Genomic DNA, 20,180 nt, shown 5'->3' on the forward strand with positions numbered 1-20,180 from the left:
GCATAAAAACAGTCTTCTGCAGGAGTGTTCAAGGCAATTTTGACTGACTGCTTAAGAAAGCAGTTCTAGGAAATGCCACGAAAAGATATGCCTGACATTTGGAACCAGTGTTCACAGCTGTTAACTTTTGACACCTACCTGGACTCTCCAAATCAGAGTCACTCTAAGCTGTACATGCAGTCACAAGATGAACTGCTCTTTTGGGGGCATTTATATCTTTCTGTAGATTTATATGAGGTTCTCAACTTACACACTTTTGTCTGGAACCTTCATTTAGTTGTAACTAAAACATTAGTCATGAGGTTAAAATGGGATTTTCTTGTTTCATAATAATTCTATTCCTTCAGTCTTGGAACTTGACAGAGAAAGATATATACCAATTCATGGATGGGGGAGCCTGAAACATGGATGGAGAAGTCACATAGCAGGAGTGATTGCATTGGATAGAAACCAGGTTTCCATTTGCAGGCTAAAGTGCTGTCTGCTGGGGCATGCTGTCACTCTAGCCCAATAATTGTATCTATCAAGGAAAACTTTACCCGTAAGTAACACTTGTTATATTTGAGATAATGCTTTCTGACACCAAAATAATATAATTCAGAAATATTATCAGAAACAGAAGAGGACATACTTGAAGTTCAAATGTGGCAACAATTAGTCACAGCCTTGCTTTTCTATTATGTAGAAGGGGAAGAGTGGAGTAAAATTTGTTCTCTGGACCTTCACTTTCTGTATAAATTGCAGACTGCTTATAGGGCCATAATATCTTTAAATGTTTTATATCATGTGTGTAAATAGCATAAATAGAAATTTTTTTCAAGAAGTTACAAAATAATTGTAATTTGCTCTCACTTCTGGTTAGGTAAGTCTGAGAAAGTTAAATTAAGTATGATCTTCGTATGCATTTGTATGCACTGATGCGTTTTTTTCCTTAATAAAAGTTTGTAACTTTGGTAGTTTTGTAAAGAATAGGTTTCAAAATAGTTGGCATAAGTTGAGTTGGATTGAGGGTGGTGACGCAAGGATCTGTACTTGGGCCAACTTCACTTGATAGCACTTTGTACTTGGACTGATAAGAATAGTTATACTAAGTTGTTCTGATATTCTGTATGTTGGGGTTTTTTAATAGGATTTTGATGCTTCTGAACTAAAAACTTCTTGTTTGGCAGAATTTTCATGACAAATATATCTATCTGAACTTGACAGAGAGTTTAGTTACACAAAATAACTGGAGTTTGTATGCAGTGGGTGAATGTGGCAGCATTTAACTGTGTTTTGCATATACCCATGGAGCCTTCTGAGCTCCTGAGATGGTCCAGAACAACCAGGTGGAAGCACAGTCCCCAGCATGGTGAAGCAGAGCAGATTGCTTGACTGCTCTGTCTTCAGGCTGAGTCTCCAACACACAGCAAGTTATTGTGCTATTTCCCACCTCTTCTGCTTGACTTCAATAGTTGTTTGTGCTTCACAATCTATATTTCTGCATAAAGTTTCATAATCTTTTCCCAGAAAGGAAGTAAGTCTCATTCTCTCTTTTGTAACTTCAGATACGCTGTCACTTCAGGCAGTCTTTCGGTATGAATAATTTTGAGATAGTGTGAAATACACCATTCACTTCTAGAGAGCTTCTTATAAATCAAGAGATTTCCTCATGGGAATGTGAAAAAATGTGGATCTCTTTAATTTTGAAAGGTAGTGCATTTGTTATTTTACATCTCTACAATTGAGAAGATGAATTGAAAATTCCTATTGACTCACAACCAGGAAAAGAATAAGAGGGGGAGAATTCAGAAAAAAGTAATGAAAGCCAGTCAGATTAAAAGTAGCAAAAAGGAATGCTTTTTACACAATGAATAATTCGATGTGGAACTTTTTGCCACACTGGGATTTCTTTTTTAGTTTTTAGACCAAGTACTTAGCAGCTATTGAAAAGGAATCAGGCAATTAAACGGATGATGAGAACATTTCTAGTTACAGCAGAATAAAATCTAAAATGAAGTAGGAAGTATCAACTGCTTCAGGATATAAAATAAGCACTTAGGAAGAGGAGGAATCTTTTAGAGATTATTATTGCCTATGTCTTTGTAATGAGGTTCTTTGCTTTTTTTTTTCTGTGATGCTTCTGATACTGGGTGCAGTCAGGCAGGATACCTGACTGGGTAGATCACTGATATGCCCTGCTCTATCAGTTCGTGTGTTTGTTTATGGTTTTTATGACTATAGACCTGACATTCTTGTTTAATATGAAATAATATTTCTATATTTTTTTAGTGACTAGTCTTAGGTCCTACCTATTGATAAGATTTTATATACAAGATTTTAGTTAGTGATATAGAATGTAAATTCAGAGCATGCTCTGAGTTACATCTCTAGAGAGAACATTATTATTAAACCTTTTTGAGAGTGTCCCCAGTGGCAGCTTCATAGAGCAGGTGGCCTGCATGGCACAAGCACACAGGGAGTCAGGAGCCTGTGTCTTATCAGAGCATATAATCTAAAAATCACTCAGCCTGTTTCTCTTGGGGAGATGATGACGATGACACAGGACTCTTATGCTAAAACCTAATTGTTAACCTGCAGAAGACGTCATTCAACACAAATCCCAGCAGAAAAGGGCTGGGTGATGGATGTTTCTAGGTAGCAGGCCAAGCTGTCATTCAGTTTTCAACAGATAGTTCTCTGGGTTGCCTCAAGATTTTCACACCTTATACCTGGCTTGAAAATAGAGAACATACTAATTTTTAAAAAATGCTTACAGTTTCTGTTTACCAATGTATGCGTATAAAACTTGGAGGAGTGAACAGTTCTTCCTCTGTCTCAGGGGACAAAATGCACTGACTCTTGACTATGTAGCTCAGGTTTCCTGAACAATAAGCAAAGCAGTGCCTAGGTGGAGGGTTAAAGGCTAGGAAACTGTGTTCAACAGGAATATAGGTAGTATAAGTAGGTAATATTTGGAAAAGGAATGCAGGATTGCATATGCATGTGTTGATAGGAGCATGGCCCGTAGATCAAGGGAGGTGATTGTCTACCTCTATTCAGCAGTCATTAGACTGCATCTGCAATGCCACATCCAGTGGTGTCCTCCATTCCCCAGCATGAGGAGAAGCCATTGGTAAACTGGAGTTTACCATTGGTAAACACCAAGATGACCAGGGGACTGGAGCACTTGTCCTGTGAACAGAGGCTGAGGCGAATGGGGCTTGTTCAGCATGGAGAAGAGGTGACTTCACAGGCACCTAACAGCTGCCTGCTAGTACCTGCAAGGAGGTAATTGAGAAGATGGAGTCAGGCTCTGCACAGTGCTGTATGGTGGCAGGACAAGAGACAACAGTTATAAATTGGAGCAAAAATGTTTCTGTCTGTATTCAAGAGAAAGCTTTTTCAGCATGGAGCAGCCAAGTATTGGAAGGATTGCCAAGAGAGGCTGTGCAGTCTCCATCCATGGATGTTTTTAACTGGCTAAAGCCCTGAGCAGCCTGTCATTTCTGAACAGAAGGTGGACTGGAGACCTGCCAAGGTCCTTTCAAACCTGAATGATTCTCTGATTCTGTACAATTTTCCTCATATGATACTGCACCGTATACCTTATAATTTGATCTGTTCTCTTCTTGTAGATTGAATTTTCTTCATACGTCACTCTCGTTATATCCTCTTTCTACTTACTCATCTTCTATTCTACTGTGACTTTCTACCTCCAGATATGTCTGATAGTCTGATTGTCACTGATCATGGAGTCCTCTGGGTTTTCTGGCTTCCCAAGTTTCTTCAATGCCCCTCAAACCTCATAGCAATCTCACTAGACGCTTAATCTATGGAGACTCCTCATGGCCATTACCATCTTCTGCTTTATGTTCTGAGCTGTCTTTTGGATGATTTGCCATCTGCTTTGCTGCAGTGCCTTTATTCTTCTTTGCCAGTAATGGATGACGAACACTAGTCTGCTCATTAAAAGATAACTATTGTCACTGCATTCAGCTTTCCTAAGAGAAGAAAGTATTGGCAGACATCGCCTCAGACCAGCGGTATGCATGGACTGGGAGTAAACGTGAAGAGATTTCTGGAAGCAAAAGAGTACCAAAGCTTACTGGGACTGCTCTCAGTAGACCTTCTGGAGTGAAAAATAATGTTGTTTGTTTGGGCCTGTTTTTTTTAGGAATGACAGCTGACTTACATGCTTTATTTGTGGGTTTCAAGAAACTGGGGTTTCTTCTAATTGGTTCTCAGGAGTTATCTGCAGACTCTCATGCCTCTATATTTCTTGTATTTGAATCATGTCTTCAAGCTCTTCTTCAAAACCTGTGAGTACTAGAAGTGTGAGGGTGTTTATGAAAAATGTTCTCACATTTCTTCATGAGTCTGGGCAGGGTTTATTTTTGGGTGCATCTTTTACATCTGAGTTTACAATGGGGCCTTGCCTAGTTGTCTTTGAGCTTATTAACAGCTAAATTGTCATAATTGTAGTAGAGCCTGCACTGTTTTTATTTTAATATCTATTCCAAACATCCCTGAGTGGTATTATGATTTTGTTATCAAATAGGTCAGATTAAAACTAGTGATAGTTTCTCTGAGTAATAACCATTTTCTCATGATATTTAACTCTTCCAAATACACATTTTTTTTCCTCTATTCATTTTAGCTTGACTCTAGTAGCATTTGTATGCCGTAAAAAGTGTAATATTTATAAATGAGTGCATTTCTTCAGATGTCTTGTGACCACCTTGGAATTGGTAAAGATGGTTTTGAGTTCCCTGAACCCTCTTCTGGACTTTCAGATATTTCTCAGCTCTGGGTATTGTTGCCAGGAGGATTGTGGCAGACAAAGTGCATGAAACTAGTCAGTAGTATAACTGAAAAAACTGGACTAAAGCAAATGGTGAATGTACAGGAAAAGATGAGGACAGGGATAAGGGTAGTCATTGAAGTACCTTTGATTCATGTGGAGGAAAGAATAAAATGATGGAGGCAGTTGTGAAGGTTTTCTTCTGCAGCCCACAAACTGCATATTGCTGCTCTTCTATAATTCTGGTTTGACTAAGGTTGAGATTTTGGCCTTGGAACACTGAGATTTCAATCATGTATTTGGTCATACAGACTTTTTACGTGGATTTTTGGAAATTATGGAAGTTCTCTAGGTAATTTAATATGTTGTATCGTTGTGCTAATGGCAAAAGGAATCTTGGTGTTTACTTCATGTTGAAATCAAATAATGTTCAGTTATAAAAAGTGTGGATCTTCTCATAGAGACCTTCAGTACTGATAATTCATTGTTGTGTCACGGGCTGCAGTCATCTACATGGAAAAATATTTCAATAAGGAATCTTGGGATTAGAAAACATTTTAAAAATTTGGTCTGCTTTTTAAAGTAAGGACATACCTCTGGACAAATAAATGCAGACTACCATAGTGTGGACTTCCTCCATCCAGATATCTCTTCCCATGATGCTTGTTGATGGAGGTTAAATTTAAAAATTCATTTCTGCTTCACAGCTTAAGCCATTACCTAACCTACTGAGAGAGGCTTGTTTCTGTCTTTTGGAGGTTGAGGAAGCCATACTGCACTTGAACCAGAGCTGCAAGACTCCCTGTAAACACACCTTGATGGCTTCTGATTGGATTTGTGTGCCCTGGCTTGCATAACTATACAGCATGTATCCAACATTATTAGCCAAAAGGAGTATAGGGACTTACATAATCATTACACGATTATTTTTCAGTAACTGTACTGTAAATATGTAATTCTCTCTACTCCTAATAACTCTTAATCCCTTTCTTCCTATTGGCTCTTGGGCTCAGATTTTGCCATGGCATGTGTGCCCCAGCCACTGATAAGACTTGAAAAAATTGTTACTTCCAAGGTTCACCTCCTTTGCTCCCAACCAGTAAACACCTGCTCCCCACTATAGACAGGGGACCTGCTCCCCAGTATAGACAGGGGCATCATGGTGCACTCTTTTGTGGGAGCTAGGCAGCACTTCTGCCTGTAGGCCTTCTGAGAAGGGTCCATTCAGCTACAGAAACCTTTTATACTTGGCTGCGTGCCTATATTCAGTGCAGACCCCTCCGCCTAGCTGCTTCATGTGTTATGCTCAAGAGTTCTTGAGCAAACAGTTTTGATCTTACTTCTCCATGTTGCTCGATAAAGAAGATTCCTCTTTGAGATACTGTGGTGAAAAAAACATAAAGAACTCTTGGTCCTCCACAGGGTTTGGGAGGCCAGGAAGTGATTATGTTCCTTTTGGTACAAGCAGGTAGGAAAAAACCCTTTAGAGTGCTTCTTGTTAAAATACGCCCTGTTTCTATCCCGCTCTTTGCCTCCAACATCTGTAAGATTTGGTAGTCAAAGTTCTCCCAAGCTGTAGCTGTTCCAGTGATAGTAAAGTACTTTTCAGATATACTTGAAAATATCCTCAACTTTGATACAAAATTGCCTTTCATACTGCTTTTAATATTAGAAAGTAACATGAATTTCTTTCTTTAAGCCTTACAAAATACTTGAACATCGCTTTTCTGTGTTTAATTAGCTTCATGAGTCAGTGCCTGGTCTTAGGTCTTGACATTTTTGGCGTGTGAAATTTTTTTGTGTATTTGACCTTGGCTTTCTTCCAGAATAAATATTTTGAGCTGCTAGTTGTGTGTGGGTTTTTTTGTCTTCGGTCTGAGACTAGGGGGCAGACATAAGCAGCACTGAGAGAAGTGAACTGTATAAACCACAATTAGAATTGCAGTGCACAGGTGTCTGAAGATCTTATACAATTGCCAAGCTATTTGTTTCTCAAATGAGAGGGGCTTTGGGAGTGTATTTTGGAGAATAAAGGGAGCAGAAGGCCTTCCGTTTGGATGTTAGGGTTGTGGGTTTGGTGGCTTTTTTTCTTTTTTTTTTTTTTTTTTAAATCCTAGTTTAAGTTCTTCCAGACTTGATACATTTCATATCTTTGCATAATGAATGGTTGAAAGTGATCTACTGCAGCTGGTGATGGAATTTATAACTGCCTTCAGATAGGAATCAGCATTTAAGAATAAAGATTTCTTGCATGCTAGCTTTTCTTTGAGCATCAAGTTAGGTCTTGCCGTTTAAAAATCTGAATGCTGATGTTCAGAGTAAGATGACTTGTAATGATATTAAAGGAGAATGGCTTTAGCATCAGGGTTATGGATGAGTTCTGTTGCAGATACTGGAGGATCTTTTGGGGAAGTTAGGCATCTTAAATATCTATGCTAGTCATATATGAAGTATTATTGCAATGAAAAAATAGTGAAGTGAATAAACAGCAGCTCACAGTACAAGACACTCAGTGTATCTAGAGTCCAAATGTTCACTGTATTTTGCAATGTAATGCACAATAATTTTTTTAGTTCTGTATTTCTGTATGCTCCACTGTGTCAGATCTGTATTCTTGGGAAGTGAGGTTCCATTAAAAAATAAATAATCGCAGCCCCAGCTCCCCCCATGTACACTCATTTTCTATAATATGGTAATGATATCACCGTAGCAGTAATTACGGGTCATCTTCATTTCTTTCATCTCTGCTGGTTCTGATGGCTTCATTCCTTTGACGGAGAAGATTTGGCTCTGGGTGCTGTGATTATTTTGTTAAGCATTATTCGAATAGACAGGAGTGAGAGAAATTAATCAATCCAAATGCAATTAGCATCATGTTTAACCCAGTGATGGACGTCTCAAGGTGAAACAGCCAGGGGAGTTTCAGACATTATTATTCAATCCAGTGGCTCTTATCTAAATTATAATCAAGAGGGGTTTTTATTGGCTTTGCAGAGAGAAGATGTAACTCTTTCCCTGCTTTGGGGGTCAAAGGGATCAGGTCTTTGGCCCCACAGGATGTTGTCTTCAGGCAGCTCCTAGAAGTGGGAGGTACTGTAGGAGTTTCCTTTAGTATGGGGGTCACTGAGAGCAAAATATCTGCACATCCTAATATCTGTGACCTGGAGCATAAGTTTAGTATCTCCCTGGGCATTGGCAGGGATGTCATTGCCCCTTACTTCGAATGTTTTCACTGACTGGCTTTGCCCATCTGTATGTGAATGAATACTGTTTGTAGTTTTTGTATTCGAAGCTCTGTGAACATCATTGTTTGCAGCTGAGTGCAAACAGAATGGTATTGCCTTGCAAGGTAGGGAAATCTGATTAGAAGAACAAGGTAAATCATTCTACAGAGAAGGAATTTTTTTTAGCAGATACAATTTTAGTATTTATTGATAGCAATGGTAACATTTTTGAGGATATCTTAATCTACAGCAGATCTGTTATCATCATTCTGGATAATCCTGAACGATCTCTGAGATCTCTTATCAAATATGTGATAAAACACCACTACTGTGGGTAGAGAAAAATGAGGTAGAAAAAGGTCACAGGAGGATTTCATGATTCAGGAAAGCATTAGGTATTTGATTCTAATTCTTAAGGCTCTAGCTAACAATCAACTAAACTGTTTCAGTGGTTTAAAACTTTATCAGTCTCAGCTATTTACCACTTCTCTGTCAGAGATGACTCTTGATAGCACACTGGGAGGAGCAGTCCATGTGTCTCACCTGCTCTGATTCACAGCCTGGCTTTGTGCAAGCCTCCACCTTCTTTGGCATTTCAAAAGAAGTCATGCCAGACTGAGAACTACAGCTGAAGTAAGGGCAGATTTTGCTGTCTCATTCACCAAGGGAAGAACCATGATGTTTTGTACCAAGGGTTGTGTTAATATTTTAAAATGCTGCAGCAAGACTTGACAGAGCTCATCTTTCAGAGCCTGAATTCTAGCACAGTTGCTGACTCCTGTAGTATACATCTGTACATCACTTCTTACTGAGGCTGTGACCCCATCTGTAGGATGGGAATTAAATCACTCTGTCTCAAGAATATCGTGAAGCTTGATAAACTTTGCAAGTGCTTTGATATTGATTATTGAAAGATGCCATGGTAATGCAAGCTTATTCCACCTGACGGTTTAGCTGATTCTGTCATCTTACCTGAAAAATGTGTTTCAGGAGTGCTAGATGATTATGCTGGTCTTCAGTGTACATGTTCGTGAAGCATGGGTCTGAGTGTTCCTGAAGCATGTACCAGTTCTACTTTCAGCAAAGGCAACTGACATTGCTTTTGCTAACTACTGCTCTCCTGATGTGGCAGTTCCAGCTCTTTATGAAATTGAGCTTGGTCTAACATTCACTGATAAGTATTTGTCAAAGGCCCACAGTCACCAAGGAGCAGTTCGTTTGACAATTATGTTAAGGAAGTACACAGCACAGTAACTGGAGCTCTTTTTATGAAGGAAGAGGAGCAAGCTGGTGCCAGCAGGCATCCAGGTGGTGGTAGGATTTTGAGAGTCTGGTTTCAGGGTATAAAGTGGTCCATACAGATCTCTTTCTCTGATAGCAGTTCAGATTATGTTGGCTGGGTAATAATACTCTGTTGCTCTTGTCTTGACATAAGCCTCTTTTTGCTTTGAGAGCTCTGTAGTAATGATATCAATCTTAAATATTTGGGCTGGTTTTAGTCTGTCTTCACTCCCCATCACCCCTGTGACTGATATTTTTTTTTTTTTGTTTCCCTTCCAAATGCAATACTAGTTGAGCCTAGCCAAAAGATGTGGTTTCACCATTGGCTTTCCCAAGTTCAGTCGAGCAAGACTCCCACAGTTACTCACAGGAATTCTTCTGGGTTTTTTTTTATGTACTACTGACTAAGAAGAATGGTTGTATCATCTGATTCTAACGTTGTGTCTCAGGACAAAATAAATAATTTCTGATGCAGCAGACCCTTGTGATAGAAGAGTTAAAAACCAGAGAAGTGTTCTGCTGTCTCTCTGCAATTCATGTTACTTGCCCTGAACTGGTAATTTCTGCTGATGGTGAAACAAAGAAGCAACTTCCCTTCAATAGTTCTTCAGAAATAAACCATTTTAGTTTTGTTTTCTGTGTAGTCCTAATACACAGCAGTAGTTTAAGAGTGAATGATTAGTACTTTAAAGGAATCCTTCCATGTTGAAAAACAAGTTCTTTAGTTATCATAAATACAATTGAATGGGAGGAATAACTGATAAGCTAACAAATTGTGACAGTACCCAAAATAACCTTTTGTAGTCAAGAATGTAGCATTTAAAGTGTGATACTACAAGACATTTCAGGGCTAAAACCATGTTCTGTTCACAGGGTATTAATTTTATTTCCAGGGTTTTTTAGTAACAAGACCTTTCAATTTCAGCAAGGCTCCATTTTCAGGTCAGAGGAGGAGCACGGCCAAATTTGTCCCGAGTTGTACATCTGGGGGAAAGGCTTCTTTTGTGCTTTTTTTAGTGTGCGACTTCATTTTAAAATATTTGTGATTTGAAGATGCTCACAAGCTTTGTTTTGAGATTTTTAGATAATCTCGGAAGTAGTAAGCAGGAAGGTATAATGATCATGATAAATGTGTGATAAATACAGTTTGTCACGTAATTTATCACCAACTGTGGTGTGCTTTTGCATTTAAGTGTATATTATGTTAAAAAAAGTGTGTACATATGTGTGTTGCTTAGGGATTCTCATGGGTGAAAGTTGCTTATATAAGTGTAAATCACTGGTTTTGTTGCTGATTTTATAGCAGTAAATCCTTCCATTATTTCGTGGCTATCCAGACCTTATGACACAGTATGTCCTGTGCTGTCATATGTGTGAGAAGGCTTTTTATGGGGAGCAATCAGGCTGGACCCCAATCTCCAGTGCAGTGTGTTTTTTTCTAATTAAATTGTCACTGGAAGGAATATCCGGAACAGCAGTTTTCATTTTCAATCGAGGAAAAAACATTATGAGTCTTTGTCATTTGATTAAAAGTTACTTAACCTTTAAATTGCTACAGATGTAAAGATAGCTCTGAGTTTCCAATGTAATCGCCTCCAAGTTAAAATCAGGAAAATCTTTGTGTAATGAAACCCATATGTCATAGTGAAAGGATGCAAAGCACTGGCAGAGTGGGCTGCTCTAGCAGGAGATTCTGCACCCAATCTTGTTAACCAGGACTGCTTTTGGTAATCCCTCATCTCCTCACTTGTAGGAAATCAATCTGTACTACTGAATCTTTTCAACCAGCAACCACAAAATTTACTGCAGAGAGGCAACTTGGGGACAATTGTAGTAGAAAAGGAGCCCCAGGCAACAAGGCTAAATGTGGGATTGAGGGATTGAAGTTCTAAAGAGGAGATTATATTAAACCTTATTCTGTTCCCCTATAAAGTAGAAATGTTTCCTTCTCCTTTAAGCCCCAGCCTTCCCTATCCAGTACCTGTGCTTGAGATCTGCTTGGCGGATCTTGCCAGGCAGTAAACTTAATTCATACAGTATAGTGTTTGCTGTTAATTATAGTAGCCTGATAGCATTTTTCAATACTTTTCTCTGGAGGAGTCTATTGAAGCACTCAACTTCTATTGTAACCAGTGCTGATAACATCTTAAAGTGTTTTTTCTATGGTCTTCAGTATCCTCTTCCTCCTTCCTAGTAGGTGAGATTAATTTGTATCCAAGCTATTGCGATCGTATCCATTGTTGATTTTTCTATTGTAGTAGATGCACAGTCTAGGCGAGGTTGTAAATCGTGACTTGACATGGAGATTCATGTTTCTGTTTCATGCTGCACAGCCTCTTTAGTGTCTGTTTGCTGGTACAATGAAACCTGCATTCAAGCTCTCTCTTCACTTGAAGTCCGTGGTTTAAGCAACCATTTTAAAGAAAAAAATCCCTGAGGTTTTCACTACAGTTTTGCCCAACCTTTTAATTAAAAAATCCACCTCTATCTACTACGCAACTGGCTTCTGCTGGTCCCTTGGGTAGTTGTTTAAGGCAGGTTTTACCATCTCTCTTAGTCTGCAATCATATTTAGAATGTGGATGATGGTTTCTTCATTCACAAGCTCTTCCCTCCCTCCAGCAAGCTCCAAAAGGCCCCATTGGAAATGATATTCCCATTATTAAGAATTCATTTATCGGGAGCAATACTGAGCAGAAGAGTCAGTTTAATATTAGAGGCTTTTCTGTGTAAAACCCAAGCTCGAATCATACTCCAGTGCAGATTGAAGAGGAACAAAGAGGAAGGAATAGCCAAGACATTTGAACGCAGTACCATGTTAATATATATTTGGCCTGTGCTTACCAGGAATACATTGAACTGTGGTTCTTGGGCAGATAAGAGAAGCAGCTGAACCAAGGAAAACAAGATTGTTAATGTTTGTGGAAACTTGCCCTTAGTTTGGCTGTGATTTTTTTTGTGTGTGTGTGTGATACAAGGATGTTATTTCCTGGCCATTTTCATACAGATACAAAGATGTAAGGTCCTTTTATTCAGTTTGGCATCATATCTTTAAAAATACAGCCCTGATGCAAGCCTGAGTATGTGAGGAGAAGAGGAATACAGAATAGCAGAAGGCTGTCTCCTGCTCCTAATGGGATTTTGTAGCAGCATGTGTGAGTTTGTTTCAGAAGTCAGAAATGAACAGATGTTGGTATAAATTACCTCTGTGTCTGATGTCTTGCAAATTAAAAGCGCGGTTGGCATCACTAAACAATTTCACCAGGTTGGGGGGGGAAGCGGGCGGTGATTATTGTAGCAGGTCGGTAAGAATCTTTAAGCTGCAGCAGAACAGGATAGCAAGGATAAAGGAATGAAGAATAAAATGAGAGGTCTGTGAATTAATCAGAAATGTTAACATCTCCGATGACAAGTGAACAGGAGGGCACGTGCTCTGGAGCAACCCCCAACCCACAGTAATTTCACTCAGCGCACAGAAGGAGTCTATGCTCTCTGCCTGATTTATAGGGTACAACCCTCTTTGGGGGAACAGAATTGTCATGCATTCGTATATCTCCTATATGGGACTTGCACTCTGGAAAACTTTCCACTCTATCAACTACAGTTCGGCTTTGTGCTTTCTCTGTTCAGAGTGTTTTAAAACCATGTGTTGTTGAAGGCAGGGAAGTGTCAAAGAACAGGTGCTGAAAATCTGTTCCTAGCTGAAATTTTTAAAACCTTGCATTTTTATTTAATCATGTTCTTTGTGCATAACAGCTTAGCTCCTGACAATATAACAATCCACTCTGTCCTTCTGCATCCATGTGTCCTATCTTCTATCCATGTGTCACTTCAGCAGCACTTAAAAGATACAAGCTATCTTGCAGATGGGGAAGTAGAGGTACAAATGAGTACTTTTGTGGCAGTTTATGCTGTGAATCAGAAGCAGAGTTGGGAATGGATCCCAGATGATATAAGTCACAGTTGGAGGCATGGACCCAGTGAATGATGCTATGATCCGCTTGAATCTGCAACCAGTCTGAAGCATGTTCCACTCATGGCAGTGGACTTTGCAGCCTATGAATATCAGTATGTACCAGACAGTTCATAATACCCCTAATGGTTTTACAGGGGTATTGTTGATGACCATACCTTGTAGTACAATTTTGGGTAGACAAATTAGAATGTGATAATTTAAAGAGGAGGCTTTAAGGTACAAATTCTAATCTTTAGGTAAAGAATAACAAAATGTCTTTACCTGAGGGTGCGTATTGAGTATTTTAAGCTGAATATTTTAGTTCTGTTCTAACAGATAATTGGTGAAAAGAAAACCTAACGTCAGCAAGAAACCCAGTTCCAGTTTTAATCCTAATTGTCATTTCTGTTGTTCCTCTCAGTAGAGAGGTCAGGAATTGAATGAACAAAACAGAAAATGAATTTCCTATCACCTTCCAGAGTCTGGGCTAGGTGTGGGAAACATGCACACTTTCATCAATCCTGTGAATAAAAACATCCATGTTTTGATGCCTGTAAGTCCAGCACAAAGCTTACACCGTTATTGACAAGAAATGAAGGGAAGCACCAGTGGGAAGATTGTCTTTCTGCAGGACTCAATTGCTAATCATGTTGTCTTCAGGATGTACTGTATTGTTATTGCAAGACAAAGATAGTATTAGGGCTGTTCTGCCAGCTTGTGAGCTTATGGGCTCACAAGTCAGAAATGTCTCGTGCAGAAAAGTGGCTGTGTAAACCCTGCTGTAATACAGCTACCAGAGATTGATGGTGCCAAGAGTGAGAGAGAGACATATAAACCTTGCCTTGCTGTATTAAACATCGAAGGACTGACAATGCAGAGAGAGAGAGAAGACCAAAACTCTATAAACTTTACTTTATTACACCATCCATAGATGAACTGCATTGAAGGAATATAAACCCTATTATATTGCAGCATCTAGGGGCTGACATTGCTGAGAGAGAGAAAATGCTGTCTAATTTCTGTTGAAGATCATAGCATCCAGGGACCAATAATCCTGAAATGGAGAAAGAGAGAGTTCCATAATCTCTGACGGATTAGAACATCCAGGAACAATTGCTCTGAGACAGAGTGATGGAGATCTGGATTACACCATTCAGAGATGGATAGTACAGAGAAAAGGAGATGTGAGAGCATAACACAGTAGGAATAGAAAGCATAGATTGTATGTAATGAGACAGCCTGTGAGAATTATTGCTGAGTTTAGAAGATTCCAGGTCCTGCGTGTGTTTCTAGGATGCCAGGAATTCACACTGGAATGCAGTTTTATTTATTTTCAACTTTAAAAAACAAAACCAAAACCAAACTTCCTGGTGTAGCACAAATGTAAGTGAATTTCTTACCCTGTGGTAAAAATCTGTAAATTATACAATTGTTTGGATTTCTTGGCTTTTTAAAAAATATTTATATCTTTCTTTTTTTTTTTTTTTTTTTTTCTCCCTTGTGATTTCAGCTAGAGAAATGACTCGAGGGAAATTCCTGAACATCCTAGAGAAACCGAAAAAGTAGCTGCTACACCTGGAGTTCGGACAGAAATACCCCAACTAGATTATTTTACGTACTGCGGATCCAGATGAACCCCAGAACTTCTAAGAAGTACAAAGCTCTTGCTCTAGACCTTCGGAAGCAAACATCTCTTTTTGCTTCCACAGCTTGTCTCTTCACAGGGGAGAGGTATTGCATACACAGGTCACAAGGACTGCAATTGGTTGTGTCGGAATTCGGACTTCACCTGAGCGTTCGATGTCCACAGGAGGACTCAGCCCTGGTGTACTGTGACAGTCACCTGTTTTAATCAGCTACTCAGAACTGAACAGCCATAGTGTCCCTATTCAGCTGCTCTCAGTGGCAGCACCTATTTCTAGTCCACAGCAGATCTGACACTGGCCAGTGTGCATCATGGGGCACTGACCCTTTTGTGTATCTTTTGTCTTAGATATATTGATTTCCCATGTGTAACTTCTGTGTTAAAAGATCTGAGCTGAGTTTGGGGTGTGGATTGGTCAATAGCACTGGTTCAGCAGGAGCATGTGCTTTTAGTGTAGAAGCTGAGTGCAGTCTGTGCATTAAATTCCAGTTACTCACTGTCTTCGGAGAAGCATGTCTGGTACCCCAAGAAGGACCTTCAGCATACCAGGAGCTTCATTTCACTGTTAAACGGTTCTCTAGTGAAATCAAGACTGCCAGACCATCAGGAGTAAGAGATGTTACTGTATCATATGAAGAAAAGCATCCCTACAGAAACTTCAACAGTACACAGAGAGACAGCTTTGTCAGTCCACTGTGATTCTCTGCTTCTTACAGAGCTAGAAGCTAAAGAAAGTTATAAAGTTGAAAGGTGGTAATATTTTCAGTTAGCACTCCATGAAGGGGCAACGGGATTATTAGCCACATTGTGAGGATGACCTGCTTATACAAAATCTTAACATTTCTTAAAATAACATTTTGTGGTGTTTTGAATTACTTATAAAACAGCAACCTCAACATTTTCTTCCCCTACAAACCCAGAATTTTTGAGACAGAATCTTCTGTGACCTGGTTTCTTTCAGCACACAGTTGTGGGCTTTATTCATCTTACCATTTAATGCCTTTTCCTTCTGTTAATGCACTTCTGTGTGTTTACCCCTGAGAAGAGATAATGAGCATGTTCAGACTTTCTTTAAGAGAATAATATTTTTCATTTCATCTTCCTTCCTTTTCCTAGAAAACAACATTTTAAGCATCATAATTATGTTATATTTAGGGTACAACATAATATTGAAATATTGGATGAAGAGAAGGGTTTTTTCCTCTATTTAGAAATGTTATTTTTAACATGCGGGCTTTTCAAAACTTGTCATTTCCCAAGCTGCAGTCACATGTGAGAGGAGAAATGACTTGGAAATAGTACATATAACAGGCTGTCTTTACAGCATTTCTCTCTCTGCAAAGGAGACTCTTTCAGGTGCATGTGCAATAAAGAGGAGGGTATTTTTTTTATTCAGATAGTCCTCTCTAAATTTTTTCTAAAATGCTGGTGGCCTTTTGGTTTGCAGTCTGAGGTCTTGGTTATTGCCGGTCAGAACTAGGCTCATTTTGGACAGCTCCTGTTAACTAAGTTTAGGCAGTTAAATCCCACATCTCAGAAAGATCCTGCACAAGTACTGAATATTTAGGAGTGTCAGGAGTCTGATTTTAAACTTAATGGATTTATTTCTTTACATCACAGTAACTCCATCCCTTGAGAGCATGAGAGTTAAGACAGATGAATGTGAAGAGAAACTGAAAGTGATAATTCAGAGACAGAGAAAAAACCTGCTGGTGCAGACTGATGTTGGTGTAGCTTTAAGTACTGAATTCTACGTTTCAAATGCAATTTTAAGTTTGTATACTATATATATAATATATATACACATATATAACATAATGGGATACTTTGTATTGCCAGTATGAGTTTGTGCATTTTATAGAGGTTTGTTGATCCAATTCAGGAATTGAGATCTGAAAGGAAGAGGAATATAGGAGAAGATACGAAACCCTGGCATGGAAGTATATGTGTATTTTCCAACATGTTCAGTAAGGAATTTTGAACTTTAGGTAGTTTTTAGTAACATACATATGTTTTAAAAACCAAAACCAAACACAAAAAACCCCTTTTACCGTATGCAGTACTTATCTTCTATAGGGCAGCCAGTAACGTATGCTTTAAAATGTGTTATTTGTTGGCTTTGTACCTGTCATCTGTCGAGATGAGTCAGTGATGTATTTTTTTATTGGTAATATTTATATGTATTTTTGTGTGTTAGCCAGGGAATTGTAATCTGTCTGTTACTGCTTTTGTGGTTTGGTAATAAACAAATGCAAAGCTTAGAAATTTGTCTGGGTTTCCAAAACAGCCCTCTTAAGATGCAAAAGCTTTTGCTTAGCCACCTAGGTAATTCCTCAGGCTCTTCTTCACACTTCTGTGTGTCACCACCTCAGGGTTTGGCCTGTGGATGCTCCATTCCCAGCAGTAAATAAATATTTGGCAATATCCAGATGGTACTGAGGGTTTTCATACCTTTTGAACACTATGTTTTTACTTCAGTGATGGCCTTCCTGACATCCCTGCAGTATCTATTTATACAGGATAATCTGGGTGACTTTTTATTGGTGACAGCCTCTGTAGTTTGAAAAAGTATTCTGATAAATTAAGTGATGGGAATGAAGAATATAAGAAAGTCACGATTTGGTAATATTAATCAAGCTAATGCATTGCTTTAAAGTGTTTTCATGTGTTGGTATGTTAAATGTTACAGTGAGGTTCTTGGAAATAAATCCAATATGTATTTAGTTCCTTTTAAATCCCAGTGTTACATATACTCAGTTCTAAAGGCTAGTCACTTCAGTTTTGGAGTATCAAGTACTTTGCTCTTTAATCCGACTGAGAAGACATTCTTGTTTATGTTAATCATTATCAAAATAAAGGTCTAGTTGCACTGGCAGTTGAAGAGCATAATATTTCTTTTAACTGTGTTTTGGCACTACAAAATTAACAATTTTGGAACAATCCTACAACCCACAGTTCGCAGCTTTACTTCCTATTTCCCTCAACAAGTCACCTAGAAATAAAAGATTAGTTAAAACTGACTAATCCAACTTTTATGTTACATAAAAATGTAAGGTGCTTTTACAAGTTGAATCACAAGCCCATTTTATCTGTAATCTTCTGTTTGATTATAAACAGTTGTAGAAGGATAGGGAAGGATATAAACAAAAGACTTACACAGAGTGATTTTGCTTTAGGGTAACTTACAGAGCATCCAGCAATCTGTTTTAGTTGAATCTGGTCCACAGTAGACCCTCCCCTTTATAAATTTGTCTTAGTCCTACCTAATTTGTCTGTACTTCTGGCCTCTAAAATGCCCCTGGGCAGCAAGTTCCAGTTACACAAAGAAGAGGGGTTTTTTTAAAAAAGTGTGTGTGTGTGTGAAGTCATTGTTTGCATTTTGAACCCTTCATTTCTTGTCAGAAACAGAAAACCGTTTTTCTTTGCTGTCTGTGCACTGTTCATGATTTTTCATCTCCTGCTATGTTTTTGGTTCCATGATTATGTTCACCTTCCTTATGTTCACAATGTTCAGTTGTCTTCTATTACCGCTTGAGATGGCATAATAAAAATTGCAGAGTATTCAGAGTGCAAGCATACTGTGGAGGCATGCAAGTCCTAATTATAGCTTGTATTTTGTTTCTCCGCTGTTTTCTCCCACATCATCATGGGCTAAATCCTGTTTTAAGTATCTCTAAGAACAGGATCATCACTTATATTTGCAGTCTGTGCATGGAGCAGACCTCATCCACATCATCTTCACCCACAGTAACATGTCTTAGGCAAATGACACTTTTTCCAAATCATGATGACCGTTATGCCAACCACTTCATCTTGAGGAAGCGATACCAGGTATTTCCATCATCAACCTATACAGTATGTAAAAAAGATAAATTACATCTTTGTTATGTGGTCTGAAATCCTGGATTCCTATACTACCACAAGTTCAGTAATACTGCATAAACATTTCTGTAATACTTATAAACTAATAACAATTTTTAGACAAATTGCAAATTACTATTGCAGGAAATCCACAGGCTGATATATATGCTCTCCTAAAGCTGGCAGTCATTCAAAACACCAGAGAGGTGGTCTTGATAGAGGCATTTTGGGCATCCTTACACTTACCCTTGAGTCCCTCCTGAGGAAGAACCTCAGTCAACAAGAGTACTTGTAATGGGGAAATGTGTCATGTCTTTTAAGTGAACTATCTGAACATGGCATGCAAACTTCATATAACATGAAAATAATCATTACTTCTTAGTGTTGTACCCCCCATTTTCATATGCCATTCTGTACTGACATTTTTTTAAAAGTCATTAAATAATTAATCTTTAGTAAATATCATTCACTGAAAGACAGTTTTCCAGAAGGTCCTCTCTCTATCTTCGACCCATCAGAATCACAGTTGGATATAAACTTCCCATGGACCAACAAGCTCTGAACTGAATTAAATTTGTTAGAACAACAAAGGTAAATGTTATAAATACATTTCTGTAATCACTGTAGTAAAAACTTCTCACCACAGAAATATCAAACCCCATGCTTCCTACATGCCCATCCCAACATCTACCTCAGCCAGTGTGCTGATGTTGTATGTGTGATGCCGAATATACATTGCCTTGATAAGAGATGAAACTTGATATTTTAAAAAGGCAAGAAAAGTGGGGAAAAAAGAAAGGAAGAATTAAAAAAAAATAGAGGAAAAGGAAACAAAAAAGACTGGATCCTTTTATGCAATATTTGGAATCAAAGCTATTCTAGAGATGTGTTATTGCTGCAAGCCAATGCTTACATAGGTGCTTTGAGTCTCTTTCAGGAGGATGTGAAATGCAAAATCTTGAAGTTAATTGTGGCCAATCATTTGAAGTCCACTTAAAGATGTTTAAAAGCTTAAGTGGCCAGAGATGTATGTACTGATCCAGTTTCTATAGAGTGTAATCCATATTCTACATGGAATAGGAGTAATGATGCCATTTTTATTTAGATTGTGCTAAATTTTCAGCATGGCAGGATCTCTTCAAATTTTTACTTTATCATCCACTGAAACGGATGATTTTTAGACTTGACTTTTCTGCCATGTCCCCTTGAGCAGGATGACTGACTCCAGGCCACTGATGCGTGTACAGAATAGGCGTTTTCTGGTTGGGTTTGTGTGGTTGACCTCTGGCCTGCCTGCTGATTCCTATAATACAGATCAGTGACCAGTGAAGCCAGAACGCTCTCTGCCTGTCTCTGTTATAGACACCTCAGTAAGGAACAGAAAAGAGGAAGAGGCCTGAGCTTGAAAGCCCTTACTTAATTGCTAGTAGAA

General features: G+C 38.6%; 1 protein-coding gene across 2 annotated transcripts in view; it reads left to right on the forward strand.

The window, feature by feature from the left end:
- The window catches only part of LIN52 (lin-52 DREAM MuvB core complex component), a 52,361-nt gene that overhangs the window by 28,066 nt on the left and 4,115 nt on the right, over nt 1-20,180 (forward strand). Inside the window, exon 6 of one of the 2 annotated variants that reach the window (XM_074909938.1) lies at nt 14,753-18,744. The exons of the other annotated variant lie outside the window; for it this stretch is intronic. Coding sequence (XP_074766039.1) covers nt 14,753-14,808 — 56 coding nt within the window. The 3' untranslated portion in view covers nt 14,809-18,744. Of the gene's footprint in view, nt 1-14,752; nt 18,745-20,180 lie in introns of those variants that run through there. 2 annotated transcript variants of the gene reach the window in all.

The sequence above is a fragment of the Athene noctua genome, chromosome 6 (assembly GCF_965140245.1).
Source record: "Athene noctua chromosome 6, bAthNoc1.hap1.1, whole genome shotgun sequence".
Taxonomy (NCBI): domain Eukaryota; kingdom Metazoa; phylum Chordata; class Aves; order Strigiformes; family Strigidae; genus Athene; species Athene noctua.